This window comes from Nothoprocta perdicaria, unplaced genomic scaffold, assembly GCF_003342845.1.
Source record: "Nothoprocta perdicaria isolate Ctin4 unplaced genomic scaffold, notPer1 scaffold_54, whole genome shotgun sequence".
Classification (NCBI taxonomy): domain Eukaryota; kingdom Metazoa; phylum Chordata; class Aves; order Tinamiformes; family Tinamidae; genus Nothoprocta; species Nothoprocta perdicaria.
In genome coordinates this window covers 1,325,795-1,351,514 of record NW_020455799.1, presented here as the reverse complement: position 1 = coordinate 1,351,514, position 25,720 = coordinate 1,325,795, and the positions used below count along the sequence as shown (strand labels likewise).

General features: G+C 36.8%; 1 protein-coding gene across 1 annotated transcript in view; it reads right to left on the bottom strand.

Moving 5' to 3' along the window:
- Positions 1–25,720, bottom strand: part of GPATCH2 (G-patch domain containing 2) — a 97,011-nt gene that overhangs the window by 8,599 nt on the left and 62,692 nt on the right. Inside the window, exons 6-9 of the mRNA XM_026048442.1 lie at positions 24,330–24,394; positions 21,110–21,149; positions 19,138–19,208; positions 4,165–4,247 (exon numbers count right to left, since the gene is read on the bottom strand). Of these exons, the coding sequence (XP_025904227.1) occupies positions 4,165–4,247; positions 19,138–19,208; positions 21,110–21,149; positions 24,330–24,394 (259 nt within the window). The remainder of the gene's footprint in view (positions 1–4,164; positions 4,248–19,137; positions 19,209–21,109; positions 21,150–24,329; positions 24,395–25,720) is intronic.

Genomic DNA, 25,720 nt, shown 5'->3' with positions numbered 1-25,720 from the left:
GAAGACTGGAAAAGGCTAAGGAGACATTTGAACTGTTTCCACAATGAGAAACAAACAGTAACTGTAGGAAAGAGTCTTAAAGTCATCAGAGGAATTATTTTTGAATCTTTCACATTTAGGTAGAAGGCAGCATGTCGAAAAGAAGGATTCTTGAGGCTGTGTCGAACCTGCAGAATACTGCCTTAGAGATCCACACCAAAATAAATTCATGAGCAAATTCACAGTGAAAGCTCTGGTTTCTTTGGTTCTTGTGGCATTGGGGATCTTCCGAAATTTCAAACTGAACTTTCCTCACTACTCTGATGATTAGTGAAAGGGACAGGCATGGACAAATAACCTGAGCTCAACATCAAAAGTCTTTTGCTCTGCAGTTTCAAGCACTATGTGGCATTCCAGGACCTTTTTTTTTTTTTTTTTTTTTGGAACTGATTTAGTGAAACAATATGCAACAGTAGTGAAGCAGAAGAGAAAAAATAAAAAAAGAACAGAAGGAAGTCCCTAAAATTCAATTTGCTGCAGGATTAGAAGAGAATAGGCATAGTTCTGGAACAGATATGCTTTGTACCCTGAAAAAAATTTTGGTAGATAAAAGATAAGGAATAGTGCAGTGCAAAAAGAGGACACTTTCACAACTCATGCAAGTGYTATATTGGTCTGGGAAAAGGGATTTCTCTCAATGGAGTTTGTATATTTAGTAGATGGAAAAAGCAGTGAGTCAAGCAAAAGAAAGGCAGGCATTAAATAGTTGTGTCTAGCATTTTGGAAATTTATTGCCAGTTCTTTCAAGTAAGCAAAAGCCTACCCTTTCTCTAAAACTATCTCACTAAGTTGACCTTCACCATAAACTTAGCCTCAGCCACCTCTGCTATCACAATGTAATCACAATCTTTTTCAAATCATCATTTTGGTACTGAAGATATTCAGGTCTGATTTTTAATCACTGACACATTAAGCATCAGCAAAATAGTTTGCTTAGCTGTTCCACTAGCAATTTTTAAAAAGGAATGGAAACATGCACCCTTTTGATTACCTTGTTAAAGTGAGTCATGATGGCATTATAGCAGAGCTCTGTATTTCCACCATAATTAAGAATCTGTCATATTTTTCATTAAAACACATTTTTTTAAAATGGGCTTTATAACTTGGTCCTTTCTAACATTACCAGCCTGAAGTGCAGCCTGAAATCTGCCAGCTCGATAAAGACATCAATATTGGATATTTGCTTTGGAAAAAAAAACCAAAAAACAAAAAAACCACACACCAACAGTATGAGCTAGGCTACCCATAAAAATCTTTTGCATAATAATTTATATATTTTATTTAAACAATCTTGGTATTTTAACTGGAAAAAAAGTTGGAAAAATGAAATCCTTTTAATGTCAGGTTTTGCAGTCTCTCAGTCAGTCACTCCTCCTCTAAACTGTGAGGCATGCTACTCAGATCAAAAAGATAATTTTCTAATAGAAATAAATGGCTATTTACCAAGCACAAGTAAAACTTACCCTTTTTATTCTGGATCAAACCTTCTACAGTGTGTAAAATAAATTAATAATATCCACCAGATGTCATGCAGAATTTATACCCAAAGAAAATTATCTCTTTTCATAAAAATGTAGAGGCTTTTTATTTTTAAAAAAATCTAAGAGGATATAGGGATGGAAATGATTTATAAAAAAGGCTTGTACAAAAGAAGGCAGACAAGTGAAAGGAAAGGAACTAGGGTAAATGCAAATTTAATGTATGAAAATGTTGCCTTAACTTTTGAGGCACCTAGTCATTTGTTATGAGACACATAGTTGGTAATCTATCATATTCAGTGAAATTATAAACATTTAATAGTTCAAACTCATAGGAAAAATACTTTGTATAGAATAATCTTTCTCTTACATATACATTTTTTCTGTTACTAATAAATTTCAATAGTGAAGAGGACAGTATTGGTAGGGCTATTTCTATGATAACATATGAGTTGGTCCAGAAAGTTTGCTTATACAAACTGGAGGGCATCATATTGCTGYGATGGGCTGAGTCGGAGGGTCTTACAAAACTCCCCACCGCAGATGCCAACAGAAAGGCACTAGATTCTCTACTGTCAGCTATTAACAATTGAAATCTAGTAATATTCCTTGTATTTTCTTCACTGCTTTTCAACACGGCTTTTCTTCACCTTTCCAGATGACATCTTTCAAACCATAAAATGCTTTATGTTGCTCAAACTTTCTTGCTTCAATAGTTTCTCATTGCTGTACAAGTAAATCTACATCCTTTGTTACTTATATACACAAACCTACTGGTATGTGACTTTAACTCCAGGCTGAGAACAGGCTATAAATTTAGAAATCAATATCTAACTCTATCAATATTCATTTTACTTTTTCAATACAAAATACAAAGGTGAAAGAGCAGTAAATAAGCTAGAGTACTGAAATAAATTGCTTGTTCTTGTCACAATTAATAAATGTTTAACCAATAAGACTGCTTGCTACAGAAGTCTATAGCTTTGTAAGCTGTCTGAAAGTAGCAAGCACTATCCTTGTGAGGCTCAAAAGCAGAAAGCATATTTCAATATTTAATTATATCACCGGTCGTTTTCTGTGCGAGCACTTAATTCAAACATATGAACAACCATTTTCAGCACTGCAAAGTGCCACAGGAATAAATTTTCTCATGCCACTTTTTCAAGAAATACAAATGATTTTTTTTTAAATAAAAAAAAATAAAAAAGCAATTGGCTCAAGTTAGATGAAACTTTATTGCTGCACACACAACTCAAGAAAAAGCTTACAATTAATCACTCATTTACAGATAACCTTCACCGATAGCCGATGATGTTAAAAATGGAGGGAAATTATGTTTCTTGTAGTTTCCAATTCTCCTTCATGTAAATGTATAACTAACTTTCTCTTGCTATCAAGAGAAAAGGCTTCCTACTAATTCTTMTGTATAAAATCTGGTTCTTCTGTGAAGATATGATACATAATAGCGAATGATTATATGAAATATTTGCTTTAATATCAAAATATTGGCTTTGCAAAGTTACACAGGGGAGCCAGCTTGTAAAATAAAATACTGAATGCTGAAAGCCCATGATAAAATGAATAATAATACATTTCTTGATACATCATGCTGTATCAGTACAAAATGACATCCTCAAGTACTTGAAAGTTGGGAAGTGAAAATCACCTTGTAGAAATAATTACATTATCCTCTCTTCAGCCATTAAGTATTTTTCTTTCTCACATCACATATGTTCAGAGTCTTAGAGTCTGACCTATACATTCTCTTTGTCTGTAGTGCTGCCACTGAGGTGCTTTAATAACATTTTTAATATTATTCTTGGTCTGTTTCTGCCACTGAGGTTTGAAACATTGAAATTTCAGAATGGGGAATTCAGTTGGAATGCAAATATTAGGTTTCTCTGAAGATTATCTACCTAAAATGTACTTGAAGACTTGTATAAGGAGATGTTGCTGTAATAATTGATATACAACTGCTATAGGCAATCCAGAGACTCACATATTACCAGTAAATAAATAATCTCACATAGACACACACACACTCTCTAATCTTTCCAGTAYGCACATATATAATTAATATAAACAAACTGATTAGAGTTCTATAAATCACAGCTAGGTATTGAAAAAGCCATTTCCCAGCTGTGACATCAGCAAAATGTATGCAATTCTTGTGACCTCGCATCTGTGAAAAATCCTTCAGAAATGTGCTTGCAATGTGCTCCAGCACTAATTTTAAAACTGTTTCACGGCCTTATCTCCACAATTCCAATTGTTTGTCCAAGAATTCACATTCTGTCGGTATGGTGCATGATACTTACAGTATGCATACACATTTATCACAGAAGGTGATCCCATCTGCCATCACTAGCTTGCAATGCTTGAACYAATCTTTAGTGCTTGTGAAAAAAAAGATTTACTCTTTTTAAAGGAAGAAAGATCTTCTAAAAACATTTCGAAATTGGAAACGTTTGAAGGAAAATTAGGAGATTCTATTTATTTCTTAATCTCCATTAATACATAATGATAGGATAGATCCTTAGATATTTGGAGAGTTACAGAATTTATCAAGCATTTCTCCAGGTCACTGACCTACTGCTTTGTATTTAAAGATTTAACACTTCATGTTTTGTCCCATGAAATTGGTTACCTGTGGGTCCTGGCAGGGGAGCAGCTTTCCTTCTCCGTTTGATGTCTCCCATACACAACGATCCTAAATGTACACTGGTTTGTCTGCAAGTAATTATAGGAGAAAACTATTAGCAAAGGAAGGAAAATACCACATGAATGCACAGCTTGTATAATCTGAACCGATATCAAAACGTTCCCAACGAAGATGAAGCCGCACAGCGAAGCCACCAATCTTGTTTATATCAAAGCGTAATTATGTTTGTTGACAAGCGCTCAGTATCTAAATGTAGCATCATAAATTGCCGCTTGAATGAATAATATAAAAGGAATGCTTTTTAATTTTCAAAACTGGCAATATTTCTAGCTCAACATAAAACAAAACACTGTTGCTTCTGACAGGAAGATAGCTAAGATTAATTATCTACAGAGATCACAACGTTGTTGGTAGGTTATCAATTGACTAATAATGCCTAACTGTCAGAACAACATTTATTACAGGAAAGGATATTTCCAATTTCTTTTAAGCTAAGATGAAGAATGAATGAGAATATGAAACAATGAACTCTTTAAAGGCACGTGATATAGACTTGTTGCACAACAATTTGTGTGTTTCTAATTCACTAGCCAGACGCAAAAACGCCAAACTGGACACACGGTATCTTGTATACGCACTAAGCAAAAAGGAGCTTATTCTTTAAGACTGGAAAAAAGGCGGTAGAAGAGCGCTCACAGGCTAATCTTATTGCACCACAGCAATTATATACGGTCAGGTATCATAGGAAMGGGTAAATTCAGAATTTTCAAATCTGGAATTTTGGCATACAATCTAGTTAAAACTCTTAAAGGAGAATTCCAGTTAGAATTTTTCTGAAATTAATATGCAATCCCTGCAGAATGGAAGGCCTACATTTTTGAAAAGCTTTAGAGCAGAAAGGGGAAAATAGAGAGCAATATAAGGAGACACATTAAAATTACAAATTTGATCAATGTTACTCAGAACTGTATCCTTCCCACAGTAACACAGTGAATTCAGACAAAACTACAGGCTGCAAGCGGCATCTGATAGTGTTGTCTAGCACAGTAACACACAGTCACTCAAGGGACCCGGCTTCATTTTGGATGTATRACCTTGTCTTTTACTGCATTTAGAAAGTTTTTAAAGCTGCGCTGCTTCAACATGAAAAACAAATGATCATGTATGTTGAGACACTGCTGAGATCTGCTCAGTAATATAAAGGAACAAAACAGTGCCCTGCTGAAAAAGATGACAGTGTATAATCTTCTACACAGTTCTTTTAAATAGAAGTGTAGTAAATTAACACAGAAATAGTTGTGTATTTAAATAATAATAATAAKAAGAAAGCTTTACACAGAAGTGCATTCTTGCTTCAGTTAATACACTTCTAGTTCAGCATTTATTACTTAATTCTCTTATTTTAAAATAACTTTTTTTTTGTTTTTCCTCTCAGAAGTCCAGGAATTCCTTCCAGAATTTAATTGTACATATGAAAAGATCAATACATAAATCAAAAATGGGAAAAACAATACTAGAGAAAACAAAAAAGAAACGAATATACATCTTTGTTAAAAATAATTTTAAAAAATGTGTGTTAAATTGCGTGCTAAACGATATTCAGCTAGATGTTTTCTCTTCATAATGAAAAGGGAGAAATACTCCAGAAATACAAGAAGGATGAAAGATAAAAATTAATAAAGTCAGGCAATTGAACCTGAAGCCCGGAGCTACAGGAGAAACAGCCAGCAGTGCTCGAGTTATTTTACACAGAATTGATTATCTGTTACACTACATTGAGATATCTAGATTATTGATCTGTAAGATTATGGTACTGGGGTCTCCCCACTTTTCCTCTAGGCACACGGGATGGAGTTGCGACAAATAACACTAAGTAAGGACTACTTTGTTATTGTTGTCACCCTTCATGTAGAACATAGCAGTTACTTTTTAATTTAAAATCGATGAGCGTCTGAAAGGCAGCCTTGTTCCCGCAGCATAAATGAATCATTTGTCTTTGCAAAGCACAACAATCTGCTCCCCAGCCAAGGTGAGAGTGGGGATTTCTTTGTTGCTGCTGCAAACTCCGTATGCCACAAATAAATAGCAACATGCTACAGCAGCAATTAAGCTTTGTCAAATTCACTTTTATGGCCACCAGCATCAAACATCAGAGCAGCTCCTGAGCCTCCAGATGCATTTGGTTGCACCAGGTCTTAACAGTTGACGCGCGTGGCCGACGCAGATCGCAGATGCACAAAGGGCTACATTTTTAAAGGGAAACAGGCACCGAGCTACTGCTATTCCTGAACTGGTGAGACAAAAGAAATGCAGTATTTATTATACTTTAGCTGTAAAACAAACACGTCCTCATGYACAGGGCAAGCTGAAATGCTTCTAATCGGGGATCTATAAGGTAGGGAGAGCTCTGACCCTCAGCCCGGCTAACTTCAGCATTATGTTTCTTAGCATTAAGTCAGAATGGGAAGGATTAGAGAAAGGAAACAAGCTATTTGCCTGACTTCTCTCTATTTATCCATAGCTTGCTTCTAGCTATCATTTATAAATAGTGCTCTGGAGGGAAACTAGGCATTTTATTAGGGAAAAAAAACCCAACTTGTTAAGACCACCTTGCCTGAAAACTTGGCTTTTGATGCGCTGGTGACAGGGACTGGAGCAAGCAGTGTCAAATGGAATAATTTTTAAGGAAAGACAACAGGAACTTGTCACCTCATTGTATGCATTTACAAATAGAGGCTTTTCAGAGTATTAGGCCTAGTTAAAGCTGCCCTCTGGATACAAAGTGTTCCCAAGCAGCCTCAGACGAGCTTGGGAGACAAACAGATGTGACTATGGTCCCTGGCGTTTGGCAAGAACACTCACTGTCAATAAGAAAAATATGAGCACGGACAGGGCATCAGCTGCACCGCGGCGGAGCGGGCCTGCGAGTGTCACCGCAGCGGCAAAGTTGGGGCACAGGGAAAGAAGAGGGCTGCAAAAGCCAGGCTGGTGTRAACTTACATGATCAGGCCAACATTTTTTTGTTGCTGTTGTTGTCTCATGCCTCAACGTATTAAACAAAAGCACTTGAAAAATTACTGTCAATTTTTATCTGGTTTTCATCGCRAATGCTGTATTTAAATCCTCCTTTCTGCTCTATAAATGAGAGCTTCAAAAATGATGACAGGCTGGGGAAGACTAGTAATAATAACAACAAGAAGCCATTAAAATGATAAGTGTAATAAAAGTAGTTTTGTTCCAGCAAGCATTTTTCTTCTCTGTGTAGCAGTGATGATACAAAAAATAATTCACAAGTATCTACGCATTCTTGTGACAGTCATTTTTTACCTCCTTCTTAAACAATCATAATCTCCTTACCGTGTTTTCTCTTCAAGGTAATTGCTTTTCACTGTGGTTATATCTATGGAAATATTTCTTTAAACCCCCTAAAAAAAACAAAAAAAWTTATCCAGCCCTTCACAGTGCAAACTCCTATTTTTCAGCCTTTTTTATATTTTCAATAAGCAAATATGAGCGCCTACTTGGCAATTACACATTAGCTCTTCTAAAYGGCTTGGAGAGCCAGTTATGTCATTTTTCTACCTAACCCAACCTCTATGGTCAAAGGACCGTTTGGGTACATTCCCCAAAGACTTCCCACCTGTTGTGGGAAGGGGCACCTAGCTGCCCTGCTTTAACTGAGAACCACCTTGTGAAGCACCAAGCTTCACATAAAGCAGTTCCTGACTTGTTTTGCTCTATTTGCTCTAGCAATTGTCCCCCTTGCTGTTATCGGAGCTAAAGCTTCATTGGACACGTCAATGGGAAGGACCGGGATCCAACCATATGGCAGGCAGGATGACGGATACTACTGAACATGAATCCCAGCTCCCTGTCTGATTTATTCCATGCTTCTACATGATTTATTCCATGCTTCCAAAACCATCCCATGTGCAAAAAAACACTTTCCTGCCCAGCAYCCCCAATCAAAGTCAACAATTCCTGCGATTAGTTGCTTCACCACCTCTTCGGAAACACGTCAGGGACACAGAGCGCTACGTAGCCGGCGGCTTCACAGGCACTAGAGCGACAGCCTATCCTAGTCAGACTGTCATCGCATTTAGAGGACTTCTGGGCCCATCCAAAGGAAACACGTGCATGCTTATTGCACATTTCTTACTGCTAACAAGATGTGTGTTGACCRTCTTACTCTACGGCCTCTCTGCTCTTGGCCGCTGTCATTCCCTTGTAAGGGAATGTGTAAGCCACAATCCTTTATTGCATATCAGCCATTTTTGTTGACACATTGCAACTCTGCCATTGGTAGAATGCCATTAAATACAAGCTGAATTCCATCCTTGGAATATTTGGGCCTTTAAAAATGTGCCAATTTTAATAGTGTCAAACCAGCTGAGAGACTACGCTTTGTACCTCTGCAACACTACAAGGATTGCTTGCAAGCAATGAGAGTGATGGCTGTGTTGTCTGTCTGCGGAAAAAGATGTATAACTATCTTGATTTCTAATACAGATGGAAGTGGAAGAGCTTTTTTTTTTTTTTTCAACAGTATTTATTAAATTTCTGTACTCTCATTTGGCAAATATGAGGCTGCACACCAATATAAGGCAACAATGCTTTCAGGAATACTTGATTTTTATATCTTAAGTGAATCTGTAATGATCAATACTTGCCTATCCACTCTGCTCCAATTAGCATSTCTCTCACCTGAGGAACAGATCCGCTGTAAACAGCAAGGCACTGCTCTGCCACAGTATCGATGCATTCCTGCAGATGGCTGTAGAACTCTTCAATTTTATCATCATTGAACACTTTAGTTAATGTAGAAGCTCGATGAGTTTATAAGTGAATTTCTTTCACAAGAGATCATAGCAATGCAAGAGATGATCAGTTTGCACTTTTAAAGAGATGTGAGAGACTGTTTTGAAGCAGATATTTAACTATATTTGTCTGTTCTCAATCTCAGAACAGAAATAGATATGAAATATATTTGAACATATGAACGAAGAAAGAACAGTGAGGGCTGCTGTGTCCTTGCTTTAAGCTTCAGATAACTGGATAATTTTTTACAAAGTGTGAGTAGGGAACATGTGAGGTAGTGCTCAGGGCAGCCCATACAAATGAAAATATAGAATTCAGCATTGCATAAMACAAAAGAAAGCCAATAGCATGATTAAAAATCCTTAAAGAGTTGTATTCCTCAACCTTACAAAACCAAAACATAACCTGAGGATACCTCCCACAATTCAAGTACCTTTAAGTACCACAGAGGAYGTTCTCAGATCCTTAAGTGGGCAGGACCTTTAATAAAAGTGGTCTCCCCTGCACCATGGCCAAAGAGCACAGACTGCAGTGCCTGGCTGCCAGCAGAAGAGAAGCATTAACCCTGCCTGAGCAGGCAGGGTTCACACAGGCACTTTAATACCTTATACTGTACCTATCGAAATCCTCACAGGCRGCAGATTCTCAAAATTCTGCACTTCCATTTGACTGAATCCCTGAAACACACTGAATTCAGTATGGACTGAACCAAAAGTTAACATTCATCTCCCTTCCACATGCACAATAAACACACTGCCATAACTAGCTACACACAAGGCTGTTCTGTACTACTTTGGCACAATCAGCACTTCCAGTCTTCGCCTCAGTTRAGTATTTCAGTATAACTATGGAAAAGAGATCATGATTTTACAATATTAATATAATTACAATATCTAAAAATACAAGAAACATTTCTTTTTTCAGTGGAAAGATATTCAAAACCAGAGGTTAAGGAGATTATTAGGAAAGAATTGCTTGTAAACCTTGTACATCTTCCCTTTCCTGTAGCACACAGCTTGGCCAAAAGGAGGGCAGAGCCTCCGGTGTCAGGCTGCATGCCCAGAAAATGGGAACCCTGCTGTAACCTGCCTTGCTCTGAYGGGTATGTGGAGGGCCTGCCCTTGTCCACGCTGCCAAGGCATCCGCTCGCKCCGGCTCTCGTGCACTGCGCAAGCGCCACTCGAGCAGAGGTGCRGGATACTCTGAGGACACTGTTCCTGTGGCATCAATGAAGACAAACAAAAGCAATCCAAACAGTTTAGCAAACCTAACCAAAACCAAAAGCAATCCAACAGTGAAGATTTGGACAGTGCAACAGTGAAGATTAGGACTCTAGGTCTTAGTATTATGATACAGGGCAGTCTTGAGAGAGAATCCAGTCCTGTTTTGTCAAGGCTATTTGAGTTGAGCGTCACTTAGTACAACTGGATTTACGTGGTGATTTACCTAAAATTTAGCTAAAATTGCCTGGCTAGCATGTATGTCTGATGGTGATTTGGGGCAGCCAGCATGAGCTATAGGTGCCGGAAGACTATTCTTTTACAGCAAATATACTGTTGGGGATGGGACACCGAGATCATAGATGAGGTCTACATCTACTTCCACCAGTCCTTTTCCAGGAGGAATTAGAGATATCCAACGGCTTTTATGGAAGCAGCAAAAGCTGATATTGATCATTTTCAGCATCACAAAACTGATTTTGAACCTCAGGATGGTTAGATTTTGATAATAGCTTCACTAAAGAATCAGAGAAATACAAATATAGATATCATTAGATAACACAAATTGCCATATAAATTATGGCCTTTCCACCTACCACCGTTATGCTGACAATAGCAAAATTGTGAAAAAAATGCACATGCCAACAGAGGAAAGTAGCTAGTAGTTTGTAAAAACAATGTTTAAAAAAACAAATTTGAAAGCAAATAGGTTTTCAGTACAAAGTAATCTCTCCTGGAAATCGGAAACTTAAAATTCTAATTCTCGTTTGCATGATTCTCTTTTTTAATGAGTGGATTCACTCATAAATTCACATATATTCTCTCTTTTTTTTTTTGGAAGCTGCAAAAAACCCAAACTCGAAACTAAAACTATAGTGCTGGCAGTACTAAAATCACTTCYATCTCGGTTAGGAGTGGTGGACCAGTACTGCTGTAAGTTAGACTTGTCTGCAAAAAACTCTTCACAAGGACTTYTCTTGCAGTGCTAAAAATCGGCAAAATAATAATAATATAATTGATATACAGCATGTATTCTGAATTTTTAATTATGAATTTAATTCTGAATGCATAGGAAGATTAATATAGATTTTGGTATCACTTCTCTCRACAAAATCAGAACCCCACATGAGATTCATCTACTTCCTTTATAAGGATTGTAGCTTTTCTTCAGACTTGTCTAAAAAAGGACATCACTTATGTAGCATCTGCCTCTGMATGTGCAAAAAACCATTGCTTTAAGCACAAGAATTTTGCACTTTTATTTCCCTTTACTAAGTTCTAAACAGATATGATGAAACAACGGAACTCTATCAAACTGCCTTCATACTATGCCAGACTGTTCATACCACAGCTTTAGACAAGAGTGACACACTTATTTGTTTTAACAGAAGCCTTAGTGCAATCCAAATTATGAGTGAGAAAATACCATCATTCTCCCCATTAGAACAGCTCATCACCAAATACTGTAGCCCAGCACTCACCTTTATACTGCCTTTTCCAACAATTCTGAGCCTTGTTCAAACAKAAAGGTAGTCCAACACTCACCTAATCAACTCTACACTGGCATAAATCTAACAAACACCATTAGATAGCCGGTAGCACCCAACCTCAAGACATAGTCYGTTTATTTGAGAACTACAAATCTCTCTCTAGAAAAAAAATCTGTCATAGAGGCTCACTGCCCTCAGAAAGGATAATGCATTGTTTTTTCTTGTTTCTAATTAGTAATTTAAGCATATGTTCAGCATTTAACTCTAAATGTTTGCCTTTTCCCCAAGCTCTAAGACAGCTGTCCAAGACGTGAATGCCAAAAAACATTTAAATATCAACATCTGTTGAATTATGTTAATTTAGTGTAATATAATTGGGCATGAGTTGGAATTGATCAAAAGTATATGAATTAGACAAAGGCAAATCCAAACCAATAACTTGGTGTACAAACAAGTCAAAGAACATTGAGGGAATAAAAACAACAAAAGATTTCTGTTAAAAATGAAATAGTCAAAAATAGTTTTCTCCAAAATATGCTATGATTTTACATTTTCAAGACAGAAAAAAAACTATAATTTTCTAATTTTTTTTATGAGGTTCCATTATTATTTTGTGTCAAGCAACACACAAGAAAAATAAAAGCTCATGAAAGTGCAACTAGAAAACAGGTTGGCGTAAATGAATACTATCTTGTTACAGGATAATAATSTGTTTTTCCACAAATTCCATAATTCATTTGTTTCTTCTTCATCTTGTGCCAACATTGTTGATACAGGCCCTGACTCTTCTCCCAGGTGGTTGGAAAATGTTTTTTGACTTGAGCAACAACCACAGGCTGAAACAGATACTTTCACAGAAAGACACTCCATAACTTACTCTGCCACATAATTTCTTGAGGATATTTCTGGATAAGTATTCCTTTATCAAGTATCACAATCACTAAATATAGTAAGGACAGGACAAATATATTTTGTTAAAAATATCTCTTACATATATACTTCTAGTTTATACTCACTGAGTGAAGTTTCATCAGTGCAAATATTAGCATCATGTCCAAAATCCTTTACTTACAGGACATACACAGAACAAAGAAACAACACTGTAAAAATCCACTAAGAAGATCCAATATAGTAGGTTAAAATGGAACAATTGTCTTATAAGGTTGCAAGCGCTCAGCTTCAATGTCAACTTCTTTCTTTGCCTCTGTGCTGAGCAAGTCAGCCATCACGGCCAACTGGAATGGACATGGTCCCACAGAGGGGATCGGCAATGCACTTTGCATAGGTAAATCTAAGTAAGCATTATGTAGGGATTTCTACACTCAGAGCTGGTTATGGACCAGTGACCCAGACACTCTTCTGTTACATGACACACACTACGGTCAGTCTTTAATTCACTGCCTTCCAGTTGGCTCCAAGAAGATAACTGCTGTGCACCTGGACCCCAACTTCACTTTCCTCTCCTCAGTCCTCCCACCTCCATTTTTTAATTCTGTGTTTGACAAACCACCCTTCCAACAATCTCACTCACTCATTGCTCAGGATAGTCTGAGACAAAATTCAGACAAAAATCTGTTAAAACATTGACAATATAGCTGAGGTGAGGGAAAAATCACCCAAACTGAGACAGAATATCAACCAAATTAGGCTTTCTTAGCACACTGCCCCCATTTCTCTCAGTAACCGTCATGCAAATCTATTGCGTATAAACAATCCATATGTGTAGGAGCAAATGCAAAAATTGACTTTGCAATAACAAGTAAGAGGAGACAGGAAATGTTAAAGAAAGTGGTTTTTTTTTTTCGTCCTTTCAAGTTTCAAAATTCTTTACTAGTATAATTCTTTACTAGTATAAAAAATTCTTTACTAGTATAAATTCTTTACTGGTATAAATCCTCACACATTTCTCATAATCAATTTTAAGTACGAGTAAGTATTTAAGTATTAGCATTTTTAAAAATATATGTGAACGTATAACAGGAGTCTTAGCAATGCAGATATCTAAATCCAAACACCAGCAGGCTGAATCAGAAAAACGCTGCTTTTAAATGGCCCTGTTGATTAACACAAGATTAAACTGTTTGTGAAATTGCAGTGCAAGTTACTATGTATTAGGTCCTTCGCAGAACTTAAGCAGTAGGAAAGGTCTTTACTCCTCTTTTATTGTTATTATTAGTATTARTATTATTAGTCTGGACAGGTTGACTTTCTATTAGTTAGCACACTAATGTTATCCTGAATTCGATCTGAAAAGAAAAATATTTACTATTTATTACAATATTATGAAGTGTACAGTAACAATGGAATTCTTTTTTTGCTTTTGTAGGTAAAAATTAATTTTGCATTAAATTCTTTGGAGTATGTGGAAAAACGTATTTTTCAAAAACAGCAAGGTGCCTGAACTTTTTACACTTCTGCAAGACTACTCACTATATATGTTCAGTGACTTTAAGATACTGCATCACCAGTGTTTATGTTATCAGTTGATACTCCTAATCTATTAATGAATCAATACATAGGGCGTCAAGACTTTTGTAAAGTTAAATCCCACTAAAGCATCACATGCTGGGTATGTTTTCAAGCAATAATCAAATGCCTTCCCCCTCTTCACAGATGTCCATTCAAGATCTGAAATTAAGGACATACTATAGAAAATTCCATCAGAAGAACAGATCTCTATGAAATTTTCCCATTTCCTAGTCTTCTCAAAGTAGAAAAATACCAAGCTGCCAGAATATTGCTGTCCTTCAAGGAAAGATGGGAAGAAATATTTCTGGAAATATTTTAACTTACAAATATAACTAAGGATCAATCTTGACAGTACTGTTATTGCTTTGCAACACTCAAGAGATAAAACTGCCTAGACAGTTTTTAATGATGTAATCACATTTGGCTTTTCATGTTATATCTGACCCTGCAGTTACAATTACTAGATTTAATAATTTTTACACTTAAATTAACAATGGAATTTTATATATTATCTCCATTTAAAGCATTTTTGCTGGGATTATGTGTCAGTGTGATTGCGAAAGTGAAACAAGAGTAAGAACCTATGCATTCSTTAGTTTTACTGCAGGGTAAGTATTTATATATTTTCAAGCATAATTTTCAAAAACAAGCTGAATTCACCTCCTCTTGTGTAATATCATTCCACAAAAGCCACATTAAACAATTACAGTTCTTGTAATTAACCAGTAGTCTAATGTACAGTTTTCTTACCCCAATCTATTAACAGCTGCTCAAAAAATGTAGTAATTAATGGTTTCATTTATTTTTGGCAAACCTGCAACACGACAAATAGTTTTGTATCTGCTGCAAATTAGGACTCTTTCCCAAACAACAGATGACACGGTGGGAAAGAGGGAGCAGACAGAATCCTTGCACATCTTTGTCTCTTTAGAAGACCAAATAAAGAGCAGCTGTAACGTTGTTTGTCACATCTGTGTAAGAAATACAGTGATCTGCAACATCAGAGGAAAATGAATATACGCTGTACAAATAAGTGGTTTCCTCACAAACTCAGAAAAGCTAAATTTTGTACATTTAACTAAAGCAATAATATACTTTGAAAAGCTCTCATTAAATTCAGTGTCACTTTTCTCATTTTAGGTGCTTCCTTTAAATACTACTTTGTAAAGTACCATTACATCATTATTCATACAAAATAAAATTATATCATCATTCATAGAAAATAAAATCATAAATATATGTGGTAGAGACTTCCTCTTTCACCAACACAAGGTGCCTAAATTTAAGCCAGACTGACAACTATGGAAAGGTAGGAGGGAAAGGGCCAGTTACAGAAAAGAGACAGGTTATGAATAACAACCTCTTCTCTTTATGGRTACTTATCACCACTTGTGGTGCCGCGGGCATTTTGCCCCCTATGTAACATGTCTTGCTCTGCCTCCAGCTTCTTCTTTCCCTGGGGGGCTCCCTCCCATGCGCTGGGGGCTGAGCCCCACGGCAAGAAGGGACCAGCTSGGTCCAGAGCAGGAGCAGGGCAAGGGGGCAGGAGGGGCATCTCGTCCTCCCTGCACCCAGCTGTGGGGGCTGAGCTCTGGGCATTTTGGGGGCGCTATCAAGGCAGCGGACCCAGCTCAGCGCAGGGTCTGCTTTGCAGCTGCATGAAGTGGTTCTCTCTCACCCTACGCTGCTGCTAGGCTGACTAGATGGTTAACCCTAGGGCAACCAGCTAGTTCAAACCTCTCCTGTACAAAGCTACACCACTTGGAAATCACTTTTGAGAGCGTGGCTTAACCTCCTTGCAAACCAGGACTGAAATGCATAAAACCTGCAAGAAGCTTTTCTTCTGTTAAGGACTGGTGGGGGAACATTTGAGTACGGCAAGCTAATAGGCAATTATTAAGGTATGATAAATATCCAGTTTATCTGAAGATGCATGTACCATAAACTTTGCGTTGCAGTAAGAAGAAAAAATATTTAGGTGAACTAAAGCTGCTTAGCAGGACCACACTCTAAAAGAAATATGACAAAAGAGCGTTACGTATTGCACAAGCTTAACTTAATTGGGAATCTGTTGTTTCCCCAAACAGCAGTTGTGACAGCGCTAGCTGACAGCATAAACTAACTGCTCCTGCCGCTGACTGCATGTCCCAAAGCAAAATATTAAGTCACTGAAATATTCTGTTTTTCTTTCTGTCAAATGAGGATACAAGTACTTCCTAGCTTTAGAGGGGGTACTGTGAGGACTAATATATTAAGAGACAGGCAGAGAGTGTGAGACAGGGGCTCCCTAAGTACTTAATCAAATAATTTCATGATTGTGCTAGAGCAGCTCAGCAAATTACTCTTCAACTTTGCCTCCCTGGCTGACAAAACSAATGTTCTTAGCCCCAGGATTTTTTTTTTCTTATTTTTGCAGAATCGTGCAAGCGCGCAAGGCGATGTGTTTTGCCTCGTGCTTGCAGCGTGCAACCAGTGAGCACAGGCTCCCTTCAAGCGGCTCAGCTGCCAAGCAGCAACTTGTTAACTCCCCGTAACTCAATCATGTTCAATTGTTTGCCCACAGCCTCGGGCCACAGACAGACATTTGGCCTGCTAACAACTGCGCCAGATGAAGACATTACTATCCCGAGCTATTTGTTAGCACACATCTGCCGGAGATTATCATCACCACGGTTCTGCCCGAGGAGGAAGTCATGTGAGCGCTCCCTAATCTGGTTTACACCAAACTAGCCAGTTTAATTTAAATAGGTGAGTGAGTGGAGCTAACCAGGCTGGTTTTGCCTGAAGCAGATTAAWAAAAAAATAATGCAGACAAAACCCCACTTCACTGGCAAGAGTAGAGGATGAAAATAGGCAGCTACAGACCTATCTGCAAACACTGTGGCTAGATTTGAGGGGCTACTGTTCCTGAATGAATGCAGGGAAACAGACAACATATTCAAGGCATATTCAAGTGGGAAAAATAAACACAGCTTCTACATCAGCGATATTCAGTACTGCTCATGGAATTTAAAATCACCAGTAGGAAAGTATGTCTTTGTAGATTAAAATTGTCTGCAAAGTAAGAATAAATAGATTTATTATTTAAGTACTCAAATACAGAAGGCAATCCCTTGAATTGTATCAGTGTTATATAATCTACTCAGGTTCTAAGTTTTGTGGTACAGGCCAGTTCCTTCTTAGCATACTGTTYATCAGTAGCCAGTTCTCAATGGTTGAACTATCTTTCTATTAATAAAAACTCAAATTGGTTTGCATAAGATGAGTTTAGGTCTTCTTTCTTATAAAAGCTATGACATGTACAAAAATCTAAATGATGTGTTATTTCCATTTCAAGATTCCATACGCAATAATGACAATGCATATTTGCAAGGAATGTGAAGTTTAAAATTTTACTAACTCTGTGAACAGTATTTGCTATTGAAGCAATAACTTCTATAGGTCATTTTCAAATAGAAACACTTTGTTGATTGGTTAAACTAAGATTAATCTTTTTGGTAGAAATGATGATTTGAAATTAAGTCATATGAAAAGCAACTCATAGTAAATCTTAATATGGGAAATCMAAGTTTTTACTTTGCCAAGAGACTGGACAATTATTGGGCCACAAATTACTTTCTGATATTCAATGGTGGAAGGGAAAAAATCTGCAAAACTGTAGTAAGAGTGTTCAAATATGTTCAAAACACATCTTGTAAACAATTACTTGATTTTCTGTGACAGTGGCTATCCCCTTAAGTATAACACATCATAAYATTACATAAAGTTTGAGATGGTTCAGGTCAATTTAAAGGACTAATAGTAAAGATTTTACGATAGGTGGAAAAAAACAGTGATTTTCTGAGCAAAGTACAAGCTATGAAATAAACTCACTCCACCTGGAGGAAGAAGCCTTTGGAGGCACAGGGGATGGTGCCAGGACATGCACRCAGATGACTTGGCTGTTTTTATGGGAACTACAGTATTAGCTGCCTTTTACCTATGTTGTAATAGTGGTTTATGTAAGTTTTACTTTAGTAATTCTCGAAAGGATTTATGGCAAATGATGGTCGTCATTCTTGGATTAGCTACATATTGCTTTAACACAACCCTGCCAAGTGTTTGTTAGGACAACAGCCTACTAACCTACTCCTGACTTAGATATGAAGCGAGAGAGAAGATCACTTTGAATATTTAATCTTATTTAAAAAAATCTCTACAGTTACTGCTTGCATAGGTAACAAACACTGAAGAGCTTCACTGGACAGACTAATAAATGCCTAAGTTGTGATTCTGACCTCAGAAAATATTTTACACTGCATTAATATGACCCTAAAATGACTTTAAATATATAATCTGCTTCTTAATATTCCTTTTATACCAACTTTATACTCTCAGCTTCCTGTAAGCAGCCCGATAGTAAATGTGCATTTATAGGGAACATTCACATCTAAAGTGGGCTCTTGTCCACTACTCTGAGCAAAAATACGTGACAACTAYGCATGCTAGAAACCTTGTGCACGACTTCTCAATTAATGCATAGAAGGCCTAACAGACAAAGCACCTTTTCTGAAGATGAACTACCAGAACTCGCACAATTAGCTTTTTAGAGTGTTTTGTTTACAACAAAGATTTGTTTACAATAAAATAGATTAATAGGTAACACACACTTATGATAAAAGGTTCAAAGCAGATATTCAGCAAGTATTTAGTGACATTAAAAGCTTATTTCAGGATGACCATGTATATATTGAAAGATAAACATGCGAAAGAGCACTCAAAAGCACAGTGTTATGTAATGACACAATCTTCTTATGACTTATTCAAAAACTAACTTGATATCACACCATCATATTTACAAGCTAACATGAAAATGAGTAAGGCATTCTGCACAGGAAGAGAAACATTTCTGTAATTTCCTATGTTATAAAATGTTAACATTAAAAAAAGAGAAAGTGATGACAACTGCAGTATTAACTCACCTGCTAGCTGTTTTTACTGAGCTGTTCTTCTTGTGTCCTCTTTCTGACCGGTTGTCTCGCAAGAGTTGAAGCTAACCAAAAAAGTTAAGAGAAATCTATAAGCAGTTCCATTATTTACTTTTTTGAAATGTTATTCTGAAGTTTGCTTCAGGCTGCTGAAGGCTGCTATTTCTAGTTTTCAACCAGAACAGTTAGCAACAGTAAAAAAYGGCCATTTGATTTTGTTTTGTTAAAGTGCAGGAGTAATTAAGGTTGTGACATATATGTGACATATATAACCCCTAAAATAACTGAAAAGATAAAAACTTCAGCATTTTAAAACCATATTGGAAAGTCAAAGATYATGCAGTAGTAGCACCTGTGTTATTTGATTATATTAGTTCTGCTTCAGGATTTATGGCTAGTTTRTAAATTCTAAATGAAGTGAATATCACATTATCTTTGAAAATAGAGCATTTAGAAAATGCAAAATAAACATGCAACATTTAAATATTTTGAATTCACTATTAGCTGAGAAAAAATAAATTCATTTATCATTTTAGAGGTCAAATAGAAGTTTTCCAATCTCAAACCACACGGAATGGACACTATCACATATTCTGTTATTTGAGACCATATACAAAAAGACGACACTTAAAATACTCAAATTCATTCTAATTAATAAATTTGACTACTTATAGCAGCAACCTAGCAGTTACGGCAGTTTCCTATTTCAGGAACAGGAARAAGTTTAGCCCAAGGGAACTTTTGTCTTGTTTAACTCAAAGTATGATTAGTGTAGTATGCTAGTTGTACTGAAATATATATTTCAAAATTACGTGAGTTAAATGTGACTCATATAAAGCTGTTTGTTTAGATGTTAAATAACTGTTGGTCAGCTTTCTGTAACATGTTAGAAGATCGTAAAGCTAACAGCTGAAACTTTTATTATGACAGTTTTGAGAAAGTAAAATGACTTTAAAGGATCGAAGTTTCTCCAGAGCTCAGAAGGAGAAGGGGATGGGAAAGCAGGTATTCTTATCTCATCTCTGACCTATAGGAGCTAGAACTGTTTGTTGATGATGATTCATCCTAGGATGATTCTTCTAAAAGACTCTGTATAACTTCTTTTTTGATGCTTAAAATCTATTTAAWTATGTAAAAGTACTACTGAATTGATACAGGTCTAACTAAATCAATTGGATTATGTCAAGTTTTAATCAACTTAAAAATACACAAAGAAATTTTATTTTTAAATTTCAATGTGCTGCTATTATATTCAGTTTCTTTTACTGAATTCCTTAAATTAACTATATATTCTAAAAATAGCGATTGATTTTCACATTTAAAAATTCTTAAACTACATGTTCTCTTTGTACCTTGCTACCCCACACAGTGCAAGGTATTGAGTTGCTTTTCAAAGAGGAGCGTGCCTTCACACGCCAGCTCTGGGCTTTGCCCCTCAGTGACTTCACCCTATGGTCTCCTCAGCAGGCCGAACGGTAGGTTTGCTCCCCGGTGCCTGCACCATCTGCACCTCTCTGMTTGGCTAGAGGCAATGGAAATAGGATAGCTCCTTTTTTTATTGCTGAGGTCTTTTTAGTCTATGTAATGCAAAAAGAAGGGAAATGAAGATCTTTGTGAAGTCTTTGGAATCTTGTAATTCTTTTCTATTTCTGGAGTTTGGGGATCACACAGTTTGATTTCCAGAATTTACAGAACAAAATACTAGAACATACTAATGTTGACAACAAAATTAAATTAAAGTGTTTTGACTAATAAAGTTATTATTTAAAGATTTTTCATCAACCGAAAGACTTTTAGAAATGCACTGCTGTTAATAAGTTTCTACGCAAAAAAAAAAAAAAGGATGAAATTAAATCTGTTTTGTTATTTTATCATTTTAAAAAATGACAAAACTGCATCTGGAGAAGAGGTAGTTAAATTCCTTTATATATCGAAGTAAACTGCTGTTGATCAAAGCAGTTCTTACCTGGCTATGTTCCTTCCTAGCCCCAGGGCTAAACCAATGGCTGTGGGAGAAAAAGAAAAGGCAGGTTTAACAATCTCACTAACAAAGCACATGCTGTCATATGACCRGCATGTGCGTGCTTTGGGGTATTTTATTGTCTGCCAGGAAAACACAGCCTTTGGCTGTGCTTTGTTTTAATGGGATATATTACTGAACTCTCAACATCTGCAGCAGTTTTGAAAGAATGCACATAGCTCTACAAATTTCACTTGTGATTTGCCATTGGCTTTATAGGTAATTATGCTTTGTCAAACAACAGAAAATATTATGCAAATGCTAATAATTTATTATCACGCGCGTGTTATTTAACATACTATAGTGCAAGTGCCATTAATAAAAGTAATTCTATCTATATTCATCCACAGTTAAAAATATTTTTAAGTCTTGTTGGTTAGCTGTTAATGTAGTATTGCTTCACAAACTTAAGTCTGAATCTAAAGTCTGAGTTCAAAGTCAATAAGTTCAGTGACTTCATTTCTCAATACAACTGCGCARTTTGTGCCTTTGGTAGTCTTATTTAGCAAAGATAAAAGCTTGGAATAATAGGCTGACATGTAGGAACAAGAGCTGACAAAGACTCTTTCCTTAATTGATATAATAGGATATTAATACAGGTTTCCATACACTAAGATCATATAGAACTTAATTCACATGTGAACATASCTGTAAGCAAGCACTATGCAATCCCAGGCCCAGTTTTGACACTTGCAAAATGAAGAGGATCAGAAAACTAAAACTAAAACAAAAGAGTTCTGGAACTACATGGAATTCCTATCACATAACAACAGATTTTGGGGGACAGGTTAAATAGTTCCATCCATTCTAATAATGCACAGAAAGACCATTGCAATATTTGCACACATATGTTATGTGCTTCCTCTGCAAGTGACAATACTGCAAAAGATTGTAAGCTTAATCTGCTCATTTGATCCCCTCTTTTTTTCTGAAGTAATTAAATTCAATATAGTTTTAGACTATAAACATATGTTTTTCCACAGCATACTACATCAACCACAAAGTGYCACAATATTTTTAGTTTAACTGGTGTACTTAGAGAAGAGGCAATGTTATGGAACTGCCCCGTCTGGCCTAAGCTACTCTTTGCTATTTCTAACTCTCAAGTGTGCAAGTTCTTTGCTAGTGATCAGCCAAGTGTGGGGATGTTATCATGGCCTACAAGGAACACCAGACCTGACTGACAGAAACCTAAATGCTTCTAATTCCTTTTTCTACTTCTAAGTTGGCTGAGGAAAAGAAGAGGTTGGAAATCGGTTTAAAAAAAAAGCAATAAAGTTAAAAGTATACTTTGAGATAAAAGTTAGGTATGAATACACTATGGCCATAAAATATTCATGAAACTATATTGAACAGTACAAATTTCGTTGCAAATTAAACACTGTGGAAAACCGATGGAGGCTCCACATACATCCAACTTTGATGGTGGCTCTGCATAAAAAGAACCGTCAGGTTTGTGAGTGACATTCATTCATTATTATAATTTTGGCCATTCTCTAATTCCACGTTTTTGTTTGCTTGCTTATTTGTTCTCATAAAATAAACAAAAAAGTAAAACTTGCTATGAGAAAGTTTCAGTTGAATTACACTAGGGCAGAAATAACTATGAAATCACAATCTCTTTAGTTAGCATCTACATCAGCGAGTAACGTGATGTAATAGAAGCAGGTCAGTAGACTAAAACAACTGATACTGAGGAAATGATGCTTCCAGTATACATGTTTTGGGCAGTATGGATTTTAAGCTCTGGTTTCAGGCTGTAGAGTCTCTATATTCATTAGCAGTTGGAACATGTAAACATACTCCCAAATGTGTTTCCTAGTCATATGGGTCTTGTGTTTTCCTATTTGGAAAACGCTGAAAAATTTTACCTTCCTATTCAGAAGAGATAATAAAGCAGCAGCACAGTCAATGTTATCTGCTGAACAGAATCACAGTTTACACTGATGATACACTGGAATATCTAAATAAGCTGAAGGATATTTCCTAATAAAATGTGTCCAAATATTAATTCCACCCCTTTCCATGGAATTTATGTTAACCTTCATCCTCACATGATACATTATGCTTATGATGTAAAGATGCAATGGTTGTTTATTTCTAATCTGGCATTCCTGAAACACTCTCCTTTGAAAAAAATAAAACAAGCATTTTAAGCAACCTCTTATATTTATTTTAGCCTATTACATAGCATTAAGGAACATTCTTTACATAAGTATATACTTAAAATTAATTTAGAAGGTACTGAACTTCATGTTTGAGTAAGAAACACAAAATGAATTACAAAGGATTATAAATACTGTTATTAAAGATTAAAGAATCACTATGTGTGCTGTGGCTCTCATATTGCGTGTTTATATAGTTGTACAATGAGTTTTCATAGAATCACAAAATGTTTAAGTTGGAAGAGACCTCTAGAGATCATCTAGTCCAACCCCCCTGCTCCAGTAGGGACACCTAGAACACGTGGCACAGGGTTTTGAAGACCTCCAGAGAAGGAGACTCCACAACCTCCCTGGGCAGCCTGTTCCAGGGCTCTGTCACCCTCACCGGAAAGAAGCTCTTGCTCATATGGAGATGGAACTTCCTCTGTTTCAACTTATACCTATTACCTCTTCTCCTGTCACTGGCCACCACTGAGAAGAGTTTGACCCCATCCTCCCTACATTCTCCTCTCAGGTACTTAYACATATTGATCAGATCTCCTCTCAGTCTTCTCTTCTCCAGGCTAAATTCACTTTCCTCATGAGACAGATGCTCTGGTTCCTTAATCATCTTTGTTGCCCTCCAGAAGCTCCACATACCTCTTGTTCTGGGCAGCCCAGAACTGCACCCAAATCTCCAGATGTGGCCTCACCAGAGCTGAGTAGAGGGGCAGGATGTTCTCYCTCTACCTGCTGGCAACACTCCTCCTGATGCAGCCAGGATCCCATTGGCCTTCTCGGCCATGAGCGCACATTGCTGCCTCATGGTTAACTTGTCAATCCACAACTCTCAAATCCTTCTCTGCGGAACTGCCTTCCAGCAGGTCAACCCCTAATCTGTAGTGGTGCCTGGGTCCCAGGTGGAAGACCCTGCACTTGACCTTGTGAGTTTCAAGGACAATGGTACAATTGCAATGTAAATATTTACAGGAACAATTCTAATTCYCATCACAGATACTCACTCATGGTGAAGAGAATCTTGGGACATGTGGACTGTTTTCCTGCTACCACCTGGTCCTGGTGTAATCTGAAGGAAGTAAGAAAAAAATCTTTGAATTATGATGCAATATAAGCATACAATCTTTTTTTTCTCAGAAAATATTCACAACACTATACTGTAGACCTTGTCTAGGCCTTCATTTGCACAGAAACTAAAACGATGTCATATTCTCATTTTTTAAAGAATAATCTTAATGCACGTATCGATATTGCTCAATGTGCAGAAGATGATGATATCCAGGTATTATTCAAAAATGTATTCAAGTGCTTAATACATACTGCTTAATAGAGCTCATTTACTTGCAGGTGAAGATAGGTAAAAATATTAGAGACCAGTAAGTTCGATGCTTGAAGAAACAGAGTTGAAAGCAAGTTACTCTTCCTTGCTGTGAAGAATGCAGGAACAAATGTTTGGTTCCCTTGGAGATAGTTTCATAGTCAGTGGATGACCAAAGGTGGGACAGAAGATAGACATTCCTCCAGTTTAAAAGGAGACCGTAAGAGCTCTACAAAGAACTGTATATACAGCCTAGGCTTCCTGAAAGTGCATAAGCAGAGGGCTCACTGATAAAAGCAGTCTCTTCCGCCTGAAGAGATAAGACACTCCACCTTCAAAGAAAAAAAAATCTCTACTCTCACATGGAAAAAACTCTACTCTCAATGGAAAAAGCAGGGCATGCAGCTCCATGACTGGAAAACTTTCAAGGAATACTTACTGAATAATGGGCTAGTCCTACAGCGTTGAAGCATTTAGCCAAAATCTCTGTCACCTAAAGAATAGCAATATTAAGGACCAAACTGAGGCACCCTAAAGTGCTGTGGCTTTTCTGGATGATGCTGATTGAAGAGAATTGGTAATAACTTACTGCAGATGAGTCTATGTGAATATCTAATGCCCTGCTAGAGGAGATCATAGCAATTGTGCAGTGTTGCTGCCTCCAGGACTAACTCCAGCACAGACCACACATGGGAGAGAAGCATCTGCTGCTTGACCAGAATCAGAACCTGCACTTTTACGGAGGCCTTACACAGCCACGTGATTATAATAAAAGTGACCAAACTTTACAAAGCAACTTCTAGAACATTATATTTTATCTTGGAATTAGAGCAAGGAACATCAATTCACAAGAACAGACCTAGAAAGGCAAAATAAATATTTTAAATATATAATTTCTGAATTTTAAGAATGATAACTAAACTTTTGCTTTAACACCATAGGTAAACATGTAGCTCAACTCTTGAGAGTTACATCCTGCATTAATCTCAAAATGAGGTTTTCATGCTATTCCAGTGGGTATCCCTGGAATACAGTAATCCATTTTCTACACTGTGACTATAAGAAAAGCCGACTGTG